Source organism: Pezoporus occidentalis, unplaced genomic scaffold (assembly GCF_034315485.1).
Source record: "Pezoporus occidentalis ecotype Australia unplaced genomic scaffold, CSIRO_AGI_Poc_V1 ctg4, whole genome shotgun sequence".
In the NCBI taxonomy this organism is placed as follows: Eukaryota; Metazoa; Chordata; class Aves; order Psittaciformes; family Psittacidae; genus Pezoporus; species Pezoporus occidentalis.
Window position 1 is genome coordinate 9891233 of NW_026915724.1, and position 15001 is coordinate 9906233.

Sequence of the window (15001 nt, forward strand, 5' to 3'; positions counted from 1 at the left end):
GAGCACCTCCAGAGGCATGTCAGTGAATGCCTCTTGGAAATAAATCCAAGTGGATGGTGTCTGTCTATACCAACCTTTCCCACACACATGAAGAACTCCTGAAGAGCTGTGAGACATGATTGTACCTTACAAAGCTGTACTGACTTTTTGTCCATGTTTTGCATTTATTCCATGACATGGAAGAATATGTAGATTAAGTATATTATTATGTAGGTATATTGAGGAACAACATATTGTTTTCATTCTCTAATACAGCACACTGCATTCACTAATTTGATTATTGTGTTAGAGACCCTATTAACTTGCCCGGTAAAAATGCCATGTTTAATGTTTGGTAGTTCCTTAAATGCTCCCTGGTACTCCTGTTTAAAAAAATAGTAATTACTATTACAATTATTTCTGCTATCTGCCCTTCTCTCTCTGCTAAGTCAGTAGGGGCATACTTTCAGACAGTTTACAGAAACTAGGAAAATATATTTTATTGCGGCTTCCCAAACACCTGTGAAATGAATAGTAAAGTCAGAGCTTACCATTTATGATGAAGCAACATGCTGAATCACAGCTTTTCAAAGCTCTTTTCTATAGAAAACGGCAAGTAGCAGTCTGCCTTCTTTTAGCCACACTGAATGGATGGTGCTAGACTCTTGCAGGTGATGCAGTTAGGCAAAAATAAATAGTGTGTTATGAAAAAAAAGGACCGTGGATGACCTAATGCATGCTCCAAATACGAGATCACACTGGGCACCGAACTGAAACCATGAGTTTATTTTTTCTCTGCTTGCTATGGAGTACTGAAACAATACCAGAAACAGGGACTAGAAGTGAGAGAACCACAGTCCTGTGTGTAGTCGTACTTGGGTTCAGCCAGAACTAATTATAATTAATCAGTGGCACAGTAATGAAACTCCTTCTTGAATTAAAAAAAAACACCGATAAAGGTACTGTGCAGGTATAATTTAAAGAACAGTGTATCCCCTAAATGGATGTCCTGGAAAATACAAAGACCATAACAAAATGACAAGTTAACTGTAGACCTCTCTAGGGAACTCTATTTTGGCTATCTATATTTGGCTATCTGTATTTGGCTATCTCAATCAAACTCTTCGATCTATTTCTCTTTCCCCTGCATTTCCTCCTTACATGTTAGCAGAATTACCCTTCAGGATCATTTCTGACTAGGAGTAGTGTGTCTGTGCACTTCATCACAGTATGACTGGAAAACTTCACTCAGCAACTGAAATCAGAGAGATGTTTTTTCTTAGAAACATGGAAGCATTAGACTGTGGTTTCTGAAACACTTGGGCTTTTAGTCTGAAAAGTTTCCTGCTCCTTTTGCTTATAGAGACAAAGCTCAACATATGTAGGCCATTTTTTACAAAAGGAAGAGGTTGTGCAGGGTCTATTTCCCACTGAGATATGGCTTGGGAAGAACGAAATGGTGTGCCCTCAGCATGGACCTGTCCAGCTATAAGGAAGAAGTGTGACACTGCAGGCTGTGAGACCTGGCACACCACAATATAGCACAGGCAGTCAGACCTGCCTACCAGAAACGGGGGTTCAGGAACTCCTGCCTGCTCTCCAGTTGTAGGAAAGAGCAAATTCGCCCCACTGCAGCACAAGAGGCAGAAAGCAAGAAAACACTGGGAACTGGAATAAAAGAACGCAGAGCCCAAGGAGGCATTTCAGTGCCTGGGGCATTGCCTGCCACCTCCGTGGCCCCTTCCCCTCCTGGGCCTCTGTCACAAGCTTGGCGGTCCCTCGCCCAGGTGGGAAACAGGGAGAAGTGCTGAGTGGCTGCAGGAGCTTGCCCTGAGCAGAGCTTCTAAGCTCTTCTCAGCCAGCCTTGTGTTCTCTGTGGAAACACTGAGCTGTTTCTTATTGGCAAATAGGCACCCACACGTTGTGTCCTGCAATCAGTCTTCTCAGGATGGGATCAGACCTCCATATAAAACTATATGTATACGGGTATGAGTACATAATCATAGAATCATAGAAAGGTCTGGGTTGGAAAGGATCTTCAAGCTCATCTCATTCCAACCCCCTGCCATGGGCAGGGACACCTTCCACTAGACTGGGTTGCTCAAAGCCCCATCCGACCTGGCCTTGAACACTGCCAGGGATGGGGCAGCCACAGCTTCTCTGGGCAACCTGTGCCAGTGCCTCACCACCCTCACAGGAAAGAACTTCTTACTAGTATCTAACTCTACCTTCTGCCAGCTCAAAGCCATTCCCCCTTGTCCTATCCCTACAGGTCCTTGCAAAAAGTCCTTCTCCAGATTTCCTGTAGTTCCTCTTTAGGTACTGGAAGCTGCTTTAAGGTCTCCCCAGAGCCTTCTCTTCTCCAGGCTGGACAACCTAAATTCTCTCAGCCTGTTTTCACAGCAGAGGTGCTCCAGCCCTCTAAGCATCTTTGTGGCTCCCTCTGGACAAGCTCCAACAGGTCCGCATCCCTCTTGTGTTGGGGGCCCCAGAGCTGAACGCAGTACTGCAGGTGCGGTCCTATGTGAGTGTAGTAGAGGGGGAAAATCACCTCCCTTGACCTGCTGAACAAACTCCTCTTTTAATGCAGCCCAGCATACTACATATATATAAATGCATGTATGTGTATATGTATATATGTAGAAAAGTGGGTATATATAAAAGATACCTATAAACGTGTGTATAATCGCATAAGGCCAAGGCACACGACACACCCCGCACCACAACCCTGCACGCTCTTGGCCGCTCTAACCGCTTCCGGGCGGAGCCTTGCACCACCCGCCCCCACCCCGCCCACCGCGCCGCGCGCTGTCCCTCGGAGGCTGCCGTCGTGGTCAGGTGAGCGGCGTCACATGACGGTGGTGGCTGCGGGGCCGCTGCGCAGCGGAGCGGAGCGGGGCCCGGCACGGCGCCCGGTGAGGCGTAGCGGCGGGGCCTTTGGTACGTGGGCTCCGTGGGCTTGCCAAGGAGCGGCTGCGGCCTCCTTCCTTCCTCCCTCCCTCCCACGGCCCTCATCCGCAGGCGTGCCCCCTGGGGTGAGTGACCGCTGCCGCGGGGACTGAGGTGCGGATGTGCCGCTGCACTGCCTCTCGGGGAGCTCTGGTGGGCCGGGGGTGGCATATTGGGTTCCGCGTGGCGCGGCAGCTTCTCTAAGGGTTTTCGCTCCCACGGGCCCCTTTGGAGGTGTCCGTGAGACGCTGCAGGGAGTAGCAGGACAGGGCCAAGTGTCTTTCTCCTGCCTGTCCCAGGCGCCTCTCTTCTTCTTGGACCTCAGTATTGCCTAGTCCTGCAGCCGGGGTTACCGACCCTGCCCCACTCTGTGGCTCGAGGAGTGTTTAAGCCACTCTGGCTGGGTCGGGTAAGAGCCCGGAAACGTTCAGTTGAAGGACGCAGTAAATGGTGCCGTTGTTGTGGATGTCTGCTCGCAGAAGTAGTTTTAACTGCTGCTCCATTTGTTCAGGGTAGTTTCTTTTTTTGTTGCTGTTGGAATTACAGTTTCATTCAGTCATGCAAACTGTATGCTTGTTAAGGATGGGGCAGATTGTGTCAGTTTGCTCCTGCTTGCCTCTGTGAAGGGAGCCAGAAAAGGCTGGACATAGCCTGTGTGGAGAGGTTTGATGCAGTTTAGATTGTAAAGAATGGTGCTCCAGCCTCTGCAAACACACTTCTTGTTTTGGCATCAATGTCAGGAGGAGATTAAACAATAAAGGAGGGAGAAAGGAGTGGTGAAGGTCACTGTCTGTGGTGACACAGCTTCTGTTCCTCTTTCTTTTCCAGTTTGCTTTCTGTACAGAGATGACATGAATTTTCTTGTTAGGCAATGTAACATGAATTTTAATTTACATAACTTGTGTTTTGTTTAATTTTTATTGTTGCTGGTTTTTTATTTTTTATTTTTTTACAAAAACCTTTATTTTCTCTGAAAGTACTAAGTACATTTTTAGGGAATGGGACACTGATTTTTATTCTTTAAAATATTGGACAAATACTCTGCTTTTATATACTTGAATAAGAGGCCTCAAATCTGACTTACATTTCTAGGTACATTTTGATTACCAATTAAGATGGATATCCGAGGTGCTGTAGATGCTGCTGTCCCAACAAACATCATTGCGGCCAAAGCTGCTGAAGTTCGGGCAAACAAAGTAAACTGGCAGTCATATCTCCAGTAAGTGAAACCTTTCCACATATTTTATTTTCCCTCCTTCCTTCTTAAGTGTTAGACTTTTTGATATTTTGGGTTACACTGGGACGTTAGGTTACAGTGAGGAACATTCTGTCTTGGTCCCATGGAAGTAGTTGGAAAAAATCTGAGTGGTTGGGGAAAATTTTCTTATGATTTATTGCCCAAAAGGGAACTCAACTTTTGTGAACTGAACACTAATAGCAAATAATAAAAGTTGGCATGAATATGTGGTAAAACCCTGGAATATATATAATGGCACTGGGAGTAGTGAGAGAACTATTGTCCAAAAGGGACACAGGGACAAGCTGAGGAAAAGAGATACATGCATGAGGTAGGGAAACAGCAGGAGAAGAAACAAGCTTTTATTAGTCCTCTGTACTCTGAAGTGAAATGCAAGTTTCTTGCAGCCATGCATTCCTCATGACAGGTACCTGCGAAGAACATTGGTAAAGTGTAAATGACTATTATCTCACATGTAATAGCAAATTACTTCAGTGTTTGCTGCATTGTAACTGAAGTGGCAGAAATCTTGATTCTAGAGGTACAAACCATTCTGATGATGCTTTGTGATTATCAATGTTACACAGAATAACCGCAGAAAGTTTGTTTGTTTTTTTTTTTCAGGCTGCTGTGATACATACATAATATGCTATATATTAAAATGAAGTTGCAAAAATGTACACATGCAAACTGACAAATGCAAACCCAGTAGCTTATTAATGACTACCTACTTTGCCCTGTGCTGTGTAGCTCAGTCTTGCCTATTCAATTCATTGAACTGTGTTATTTTTCCTCTTTGTGATTGTGTATCTGCATTATAAGTCTGCACTGAGAAGCTGATCTGCTGCTGCAACTTCATTTTTATAGGCTGTTTTTCAGATGGGTCAGTTCCCAGTTCAGTCTGTAGTGTGACATTAGTGGCTTTGCAGGCAAGAGAGGAAGGTTGTTGTGGTAGCTTGACAGTGGCAGCTACTAAGCACTTTTCAGACGGTTTGTAGTAGCTTTGTTGTTACTGTGTGCCCTGTATCCATCTGGTTGGAAGTGTGTCCTGAGGAAAACTGAGCAGCTGTTCCTGTCCTAGTGGCAAATGAACTGCTAATTTGCAGTTAATCAGGTTGAAATTGGGAGTACAGTTGTGCACTGTCAACATAAGTGAATATGCGATAGTGGTTTTCACTGCTTTTCTAGTGGTTCCGACTGAAGGGCTGGTGAGATTCATCTGCTGCTTTCATTAGTATAAGGGGTGGTTCTGTTTTGCAAGGAGTTGTATTTTGAATATATATGTAGTATTAATTGACTGTGCTTTATGTGGTCACCATTTATAATTTTCCTTCATTCTTGGGGCTCGCTCTCTAGTGCTGAATAAGGATGGGGGAGTTTTGTGTATGTATTTGTCAGCAAACTTCTATGTAACTTCTTTTGACCAGGAGGTAGGGTTGACGGTTCTTTTTTTGTATCTAGAAATAGAATTTGACTTTTGTTCTGGAACCTATGGAAGAAGTATATAGTAGTTACTTCCTATCTTTGATCAGTTAGCCAGGTTTTGGGTTCTACTGTAGTGCATCTGGCTAGTGTTTGTTATCCTGCTGTGAGACTGTTCAGTGCTTGGTGCCCTTTCTAGGTCAATGACAGTGTGTTCTGTTTATTATTGCTCTGAAATGATTGTCCCTTGTATGTACTGATAACATCCTGGCTGTCTGGCTAAGGCAGCTTCTAGGATGAACTTCAGTGGTCCCACAGGGATTGTAGAGCGTTGTGAAGATTATAGTTCCTTGGCTGAGGAGTTTCCTTATCATTAGTTATTGTAAAACATCAGAGGAACTTTTGGTTCCTCTAAGGAGGAAGTAAAATTATACCTGATTTTTGACATGTTCTTCTTACAATGGGCAGGTTTGGATGTGATGGTGTCTTTGAGGCTGGGGCTTTAAACGATTTATTAATAAATCAGTAGTGCAGCTATGTTGACTCATTTCTGGAAGGACATAGACCTGTTTGACTGAGTCCAGAAGAGGCCACGAAAATGATCAGAGGGCTGGAGCACCTCTCCTGTGAGATAGGCTGAGGGCATTGGGGTTGTTCAGCCTGGAGAAGAGAACGCTCTGGGGAGACCTTAGAGCAGCCTTCTAGCACTTACAGGGGATGTACAGGAAATCTGGAGAGGGACTTTTTGCAAGGGCCTGTAAGGATAGGACAAGGGGAAATGGCTTTAAAATGAGGAAGGTAGATTTAGATTAGATATTAGGAAGGAGTACTTTCCTGTGAGCGTGGTGAGGAACTGGTGCGAGTTGCCCAGAGAAGCTGGGGCTGCCCCGTCCCTTGTGTTCAAGGCCAGGTTGGATGGGGCTTTGAGCAACCTGGTCTAGTGGAAGGTGTCCCTGCCCAGGGCACGGGGCTGGAGCTAGATGGTCTTTAAGGTACCTTAGAACCCAAAACATTCTATGATAAAAAGCAGTGGAAACTTCTTGCTTCTGATGTACCTGTTAGGGGCAGGTCAGAGTGGCTTGTTCTAGTCTATGGAGTAGAATGAAGATGGTGATTGTGAAGGACACTTCTCTTGCTTTCTTTTGAGCCTCTGTTCTAGCAGTGTATGCATTTAGTGCAACAAGCTTGTGTGTAAGTGTATGGGGGTGTACTTTAAGTCTTCAGATGTTTTTACATTAGAGGAAATATGTTTGTTTTCCTTTAGTTAATATATGAACTGAGGCATGGCATAATTTTGTTCCTTAAACTATAGATAGCTTTTAATGTAGTTGGAGTCAAAGAACGTCACAAGAAATTCTAATGAAGTATTATTATTTCTTTTTAATCTAGCTATGCCAGTTGTATGTGTATAAAAATGCTTTAAAAGTTGCATCTGTCACAACAGCATTGGAGTTTGATTTGCACAGAAAGGCATTCTGAAGTTCTTTTCCACTTTGTTCTTCAATGCAAAAGTAGAATGGCTTTCTAATAGTTGGTCGGACTGTAGTAGCCTGACTGCTCTTGTAGAGTCAGTTCAGGCTAAAGATTAACTGGCATATTGTTTATTCCATCTCTGAAGGTTATAACTGTAAACTAAATGTCAAACTACGCTAACACAATGCTGATTTTAGGTATTTTCTGTGTATGCTGTTGGCACAAAAGGGACATATATAGGCATGGCAACTATGTATTTACCAGTTTGCCACTGTGTTCATTGCTTGCCACTTTTTTTAATGCTAGTGTTTAATTCCAGTTAGGGTATGTGTCTGAGGGAACAAAAAATAGCAGAACATGCAACAGTGGAAGGTGATGTGTAGGTCTACTTATCTTCTGGAAACTACATGTAGCACCTAGTTGAGGCTATTCTGTGCAGACTTTCATGCCTTTGGATCTCGAGACTTCTAGTGGTTTAGAGGTATCGATGCCTTCTTCTAGTTGAAAATGCAGTGGGTTGCTGTTGCGTACTGTGTGGTTGCTGTCAGCGTTTGCCTTCTGGTATCTGAATGCCTTTGGGAGAGTGTGTTAGTTTGCCTGAAGCAAGTTTGCTTTTGTTTTCTAAGAGTAGTAACTGAGTTCTGTGAAAAAGTGAACTTGTTTCAGAGTTCAACCTACCTTTGAATGCACTGTTGGTTTTCTAAGTATACAGCATGACAATGTTTCATTTTTAATCAGGTGAACTACCTGATGACCAACTTGTACGTAGCTTTCCATGTGTCTTCAACTACTTTACATATATGCTTGTGAATTCTGATGTTAAAATGCCTGTTTTATTTTCTTGAGGGTGGGGGAACTTTCTGAAGTGGGTTAAAGTATCTTGGACTTTAAAATCCAGTCTTAATCTTAGAAGAAAGAAGCTTCCTCAGTGGTAATGTGTGTGGTTTTCTTTTTTTATTTTTTTTTTATTTTTTTATTTTTATTTTTATTATTTTTAATTTTTATTTTTTTAATTTGGTCCAGTCTTGTAGAGTACATTCAGTCTCTTTTACCGTTTTGATTTTGTAATGGTAAAACTGTTGAGCAGTTGGATAAAATGAATGCCCTTTAGGTACATGAAAAATTCTGTAGATACCTGGATAAAAGAAATTATGCCTTGTTATGATGTCATCAGAAAGAGTTTCATATTTGCTGCAGGTGTCAATTTTTAAAAATATTAAAAACAAACAACACCCCAAATTAAAAAACAATCAAAGTCCCCTAACCTTCGGAATGGCTTTTGTTAAATCATTCAACCAAAAAAAGGAACAAGTGCTACTGGAGGAAATGCATAATAAAAAGAAGGAATCACAAGTTTCTGAATCATCTTGAGAGACCAAAAGGTTTTAAAAATTGTAGTCTGACAAACTAATGCATTCTAAATCTTACACAGCTTCAGTTTTCTTTCCTGTAGCTAGTGCTCTCAAGGCAGGCCTTAATAGCCCTCACAGAGTTTTAAAATGTGATTACAGGACTCCTGGTCTAAAATCTCCATGTCTACAGTCCTGTAATCTGTAGTGTACAGATAGATAATAGTATAGATCCTCCTGGAAACCATGCTAGGGCGCATGAAAAACAAAGTGCTTGGTGACAGCCAGCATGGCTTCACTAAGGGTAAATCCTGCCTGACCAATTTGGTGGCCTTCTATGATGGGGCTACAGAATTGATGGATGAGGGCAAAGCAGTTGATGTCTTCTGCCTGGACCTGTGCAAAGCATTTGACACTGTCCCACACAACATCCTTGTCTCTAAATAGGAGAGACATCAGTTTGATAAGTAGACCACTCGGTGGATAAAGAACTGGCTGGATGGCCGCACACAAAGAGTTGTGGTCAATGGCTCAATGTCTGGCTGGAGACCAGTAATGAGTGGTGTCCCTCAGGGATCGGTGTTGGGACCGGTCTTGTTCAACATCTTTGTTGGTGACATGGACAGTGGGATTGAGTGCGCCCTCAGCAAGTTTGCCGATGACACCAAGCTATGTGGTTCGGTTGATATGCTGGAGGGAAGGAATGCCATCCAGAGGGACCTTGACATGCTTGTGAGGTGGGCTGATGCCAACCTTGTGAAGTTTAACCATGGCAAGTGCAAGGTCCTACACCTGGGTCGGAGCAATCCCAGGCACAGCTACAGGTTGGGCAGAGAAGAAATTCGGAGCAGCCCTGTGGAGAAGGACTTGGGGGTGTTGGTCGACGAGAAAATGAACATGAGCCAGCTTCAGTGTGCGCTTGCAGCCCAGAAAGTCAACCGTATCCTGGGCTGCATCAAAAGGGGCATGACCAGCAGGTTGAAGGAGGTGATCCTGCCCCTCTACTCTGCTCTTGTGAGACCTCACTTGGAGTATTGTGTGCAGTTCTGGTTTCCTCAACATAAAAAGGACATGGAACTGTTGGAACAAGTCCAGAGAAGGGCCACGAGGATGATCAGGGGACTGGAGCACCTCGTGTATGAAGACAGGCTGAGAAAGTTGGGGCTGTTCAGCCTGGAGAAGAGAAGGCTGCGTGGAGACCTCATAGCAGCCTTCCAGTATCTGAAGGGTGCTGGAGAGAGACTCTTCATTAGGGACTGTAGTGATAAGACAAGGGGTAATGGCTTCAAACTTAAACAGGGGCAATTTAGTTTGGATATAAGGAAGAAGCTCTTTACTGTGGGGGTGGTGAGGCATTGGAACAGGCTGCCCAAGTAATTTGTGGCTGCCCTATCTCTGGCAGTGTTTAAGGCCAGGTTGGACAGGGCCTTGAGCAACCTGTTCTAGTGTGAGGTGTCCCTGCCCATGGCAGGGGGGTTGGAACGTGATGATCTTAAGGTCCTTTCTAACTTTTAACTATTCTATGAATCTATGAAAAATGTTATATCCAGACAACTGAAGCTCTGTCAAAGTGACTTTTATCTGTTGACAAAAGACTGTGTAGGCACATCCTGGAAAATAGGAAACTAAATGGTTATTAGCAAGAGGGATGGAGGGATGCTGTGATTTCTTCCAGTGTTTACTTAGAGGTGCTGGGAAGTTCCCGTCTCTTCGAAGACGGGGTGAGAAAAATGTGTAATGATATGAGTTAGCTGGTGCCAGCTGTCAGAGGCTGCTCTGCTTTTTTTTCTTTCATTTGGTTGCTAAGGTTTGCTACATAATCAGTTTTTTTCTGTTTTAAATTGATGTTAATGGAGATGAAATGCATTTGAAACTACTAAAACTATTAATCAGATGTATGAGATCCCTGATAAAATATTAACAGCTTGTTTACAAAGCTGTCAAATCCCTTGTGCTGTTTTGTATAGTTTGGAAAGTGTGTTTTTGAATGGCACTTAGAAGGCAATAAAGAGTAACCCTAACAGCTTTTCCCCCCAAGGCAACATCAATCCCAACACTTTTTTTTTTTTTTCTTTTTTTCCTTGTGGTCTAATGTAGGATGAAAGTGAAAACTTCAAAGCTGTTTACCTTGACAGTTAGCAGACCTCTTCTAATAACCTGGTTATAAAGAAGCATGTTTCTTCCTGTGATGAGGCTTTTTCAAGAATTAAAGCTGAAAATGAAGGACTCACCGTATGTCATCTTTGAAGTACTTTCTAAATGCCAATATTCTTATAAACAAGCAGCTCATCTTGTGACTTTCACATCAATATCATCCAGGAGTCCCTGGCTTGGCCAGCATTGATTGAAACTTGGAAGACTTCTAGTTATGGAACATTAAGTCTACGTTTGTGGCGGATGAAATATCCTCATCTTTCAGCAACTATTGAAATCCATCTGTAATAGGCAGGAAAGAACACAGGTCAATCTAAAAGGCTTGTTGTAGCAGCATGGTTATCATTAGCTAATTTTTAATCTGTAATTAGTTAAATTTTGATAGAAACTAGTCAAGATTTACCACTGTCTTTCTGAATCTTCCGTCTGGGATGTCTTAAATGCCTTTCCTCAGTGCATGTGAGGATATTTCTCATAAAGCAGCTAGAATACAGAAATAGTGTACGTGGTACTGAGCGACTTATGTTCTTTACTTGAAAAGTAAATAGGTAAAAGATGGCTCTTTGATGAGGCCATTCTCAAGACATAACTATAGAAAGAAAGATAAGAACATATTTTAAGTCTTGCTTATGTTTCCGTGTTTCAAGAATCCAGGGGAGTCAATTAAAAAAAACAACAACAAACGAAAAAACCAACCCAACCAGAAACCCCCATCAAACAAACAAAAAAGCCAACCGTAAACCAGCACCACCACCTCCTGCCTTCCCACCAGATAAGTTTACAAGGATTTTAATGTAACTTCTACTTAGGGAACATCTGGAACTAACCCAGAGTAATAGATGGATTAAAAGAATCTGTGCTACATAGCTTTGAAAAGTGGAAGGGGCATTTGACTCAGTGGAAATGTAAGAGGAGATGTGTCTTGGAAATAAATGAAATGGAGCAATGTCCAATACTTTCATCCCCTGTGGCTTTTGTATTGATGATATGCACAATTTTCTTCTTTCCTGAAGCACTCCTGGTATTAACTAATAAAGCTAGTCACCTATTAAAGTCTTGGATATTTTCATGACTACCTGGTTTAAAATTAGTTTTCTTACCTGAAGAGTACCTGACTGTACTATTTTGGCAAGTTTATTATTTGTTGCGATGGTAAGGTGTGTATTATAACAAAACCCCAATGGTATTTTGCCAGCTCTTCAGCTGAGTCAACAGCTTTCTGAAATAGTACTATGATGGCAGTAACTCAGCAAAGAGAAGATCAAGTAGGGATCTGTTAACCTTATAGGTGTCCACAGCAGTTTACTACATCAAGCCCCCTTGATATGTGTTAGAATGAGCTTGCATGCATATCGTTTTTTAAACAAGCAGGGAAAGCTGGAATGTCATAATTAGTGAAAGCTAAAAATACATTAGGAACCAAGTTCTCTGTAGTCCTTAAAAGTCTCTTCGGTGCTTATGGCAAATTTAAAATAACAATTAATTTTCTTTTTCAGCACTTCATTCAGGTTGGATTAGACTATTATTCATATTCTGTATTATACTTTTCACATAATATGCTAGCTTTGCGTGTTTAAGTTCTTGCAACTATTTCCACTGCTTCACCATTAACCTCTGCAGGTTGCAGGTAGACATCGGCTTTGCTGTGGACCTCAGTGGGCTAGAGGGGGAACAGCCTAGCTTGCCCATGGCCTGCAGCACAGGCTGCAGGGGTATCTCTGCCCCAGTGTCTTCTCCTCTTCCTTGTACCCACCTTGGTGTTAGCAGGGCTATTATTCTCACATACCCTCAGTTCTCTCTCCTGGCTGTTAAGTTTGACGTAACTTGTGGTTCATGTTGCTTACAGTTTCATATCTTCTTTTCAGAGGGCAGATGATTTCAGGTGAAGACTGTGAATTTATTCAAAGATTTGAACAAAAAAGAAATCCAGAAGAAAAACAGGAGTTGTTGCAAACAGAAGGCAATCAAGTAACTTTCTTTTAATAATCTACTGGGGAGGAAGATGGAAGGAAAATTTCCTAACTCTTATTTTATTGTTTGCTGTATATGGTTAAGATGTTATGAAAGAAGTTTAAAATTTGCTATTATAATTCTTTCCCCCCCCCAGATACAGGTTGGACATTCTTTTAAAAACCTATTAAATAATTACTGAATGTCATCTGACTTTGAGTCTGTAGTGGGACAAGCTAGCTCAAGTCTTTCCTCATCCCATTTTACTTAATCATGCACACTTGTACTTGAGTCATGTTTTTATTTTGAGCTTTTTTCCTTATGTCTTATTGATGATGGCTATTAACAGTGAGATTTCTTCTTAGTTAGCTGAACAATTATAATGTGGTTCTAGCAATAGAGTTCACTGTCTGCTGAGGTAGCTTCAGTTAAATGTAGGTGTCTAGTGTCATTTTAGTCCCAGTAAGATAGGAGGTATCTGTACTGGACATAGTTGATATGAGATTGATATGTGACCCATGCCGTTTGGCTTATTGGAGTCCAGGCTGGATGCCCAAAGACACTTAAATAATACTTGGGGCACTGGAATGTCAGTCTTGAAGCCTGAGTTTCTATCAGTGTCAGAGATCAAGAGGGTTGGGGAGGCAGAGGGGAAGGTGAGGTGTAGCAGATGGACTCAAGATGCAAAACTTCCGAGCTCTTTGTTCTACTTCAATTTTAGGCTGTTCCATGTAGGCCTGTGTGTTTAGTGGTTTTCTTCTTCCACTTCTCCTCTTCCCCCCTGAGATTGTATTGTGTGACTGGTATGTAGTGGACCATAGTTTGCATAGTTATAAAAGCAAATATGGGGTACATGATATGCCACAGTGTGCAAGTTCAGTTCCATTTTTCTTTCAGTTTTAGTTGAATGTGGTGAAGGGAAAGGAGAAAGTGTAAAAGGTAGTGTTGTGAATGTTTCAGCCTATTATATCAGCCTGTTGCTGAAATTGTAAAGTTTTTCAGGAGGCAGAAACCAGCTCAAATATGAGCAAGGGTTTGTCTACAAGGCATAGGAGTAAACATGGTAAGAGTGACCTGTCTTCTCTCCCTCAAGTTGCTGAAACCTTCTTACGCCATGTCTGAGTTTGTTGCTGTTTTGTCAATTTATTTGGTTCTTCTTGCTGCCATAAGAAAGAACAGGGGTGGAGATTTTTCTGATCAGTCTTTCAACAAAACACTGTGCTGACTTTTGCTAGTGAGTATTTTTATTTCATTTGAAAGCTGTAAACCAATTTGTAAAGGGTAACGATTGACATGACAGAAAATCTTCTTTGTAATGTCAAATGTATTCAGCTCTTATGGCAATTGAATAAAATGTTGGGATGCTCAATGCTTGTGTAAGGCTTCCTTGTGAATTAATGAGGTCCTAGTTTATATTACCAAAAGGAATGAAGACAATTGCTAATATAAATTTTAATGTCTCTTTTTTTTTGTTTTTGTTTTTTTCTTTTTTAGTGTGCTAAAACATTTATAAACTTGATGACTCATATCTCCAAGGAACAGACGGTTCAGTACATTCTGACTATGGTTGATGATATGCTGCAAGTAGGTCAATAACCTATCTTATTTTCAAGTCTTTAAATGCATGCTTGAATGTTTTTTTTTAGCCTAATTCAGGTCTCTTCAGATGTTTGTCATGCTGTATTAAAAATATTCTCATAAATTTTCAGATCTTGTCTTCAGAGATTAAATGTTAGACCTAAAGTCGCATGGGTTATATTAGTCTTATGTGAATATGTATATGTTCATATTCTGGAAATAAAACATACCCATATTCTTGTCTGTTGGCTTTCAACCATGCTTCATGTGAAACTTGGATGTTAAGGGATGATTTGTAGCCTTTCTTGTTGTATAGATAGGGTATGACTTCTAATTTGAAGATGTTGAAGCTTTTCCTATGAAGGTGTTAATTTGGCCACCTTCAGCAAGATGTAGTTTCTGCAGTTTCATGTTTCCAGTGTAACTTTAGACTGTTTAGGACAACATGTTCTGAAATTCTGCATCGTTGAGTTATAAAATGGGAACAAGAGCTGGGTAGAGGGGGGAAAATCCCCTCCCTCAACCTGCTCATGCTTCTTCAGATGCAACCCAGGCTATGGTTGACTTTTTGGGCTGCAAGAACACATTGCTGGGTGATGTTGTGCTTCTCATCAACCGACACTCCCAAGTCTTTCTTCTCAGGGCTGCTTTTGAGCAATCCCATCTGCAGCTTTGTCACTCTAACCCTCTTCCTCTTTTCTTTGACTTTATTTTTTTCTTGAGTGTGACAAACATCAAGAAGCAGAAAAGACAGAAGGGAGCCTTAGCGTCGTTCCTTGATAGGACACTGAGTTGGGAGTACCTATTTTTGTTTTATGCATTTAATGACTTTGTCTTCGTGTATGAAAACTCTGTTTATTATGGTTACTTCTGTGAGGAATGGGTCTTGTTTTCTGTGTGAGACATATCG

General features: G+C 41.8%; 1 protein-coding gene across 2 annotated transcripts in view; it reads left to right on the top strand.

The window, feature by feature from the left end:
• The window catches only part of ATP6V1H (ATPase H+ transporting V1 subunit H), a 286032-nt gene that overhangs the window by 236625 nt on the left and 34406 nt on the right, over positions 1 to 15001 (top strand). The window contains exons 2-4 of one of the 2 annotated variants that reach the window (XM_062633392.1): positions 4021 to 4147; positions 12429 to 12531; positions 14008 to 14097. In XM_062633392.1, coding sequence (XP_062489376.1) covers positions 4044 to 4147; positions 12429 to 12531; positions 14008 to 14097 — 297 coding nt within the window. In that variant the 5' untranslated portion in view covers positions 4021 to 4043. Of the gene's footprint in view, positions 1 to 4018; positions 4148 to 12428; positions 12532 to 14007; positions 14098 to 15001 lie in introns of those variants that run through there. The other variant, XM_062633393.1, reaches the window with a different exon arrangement.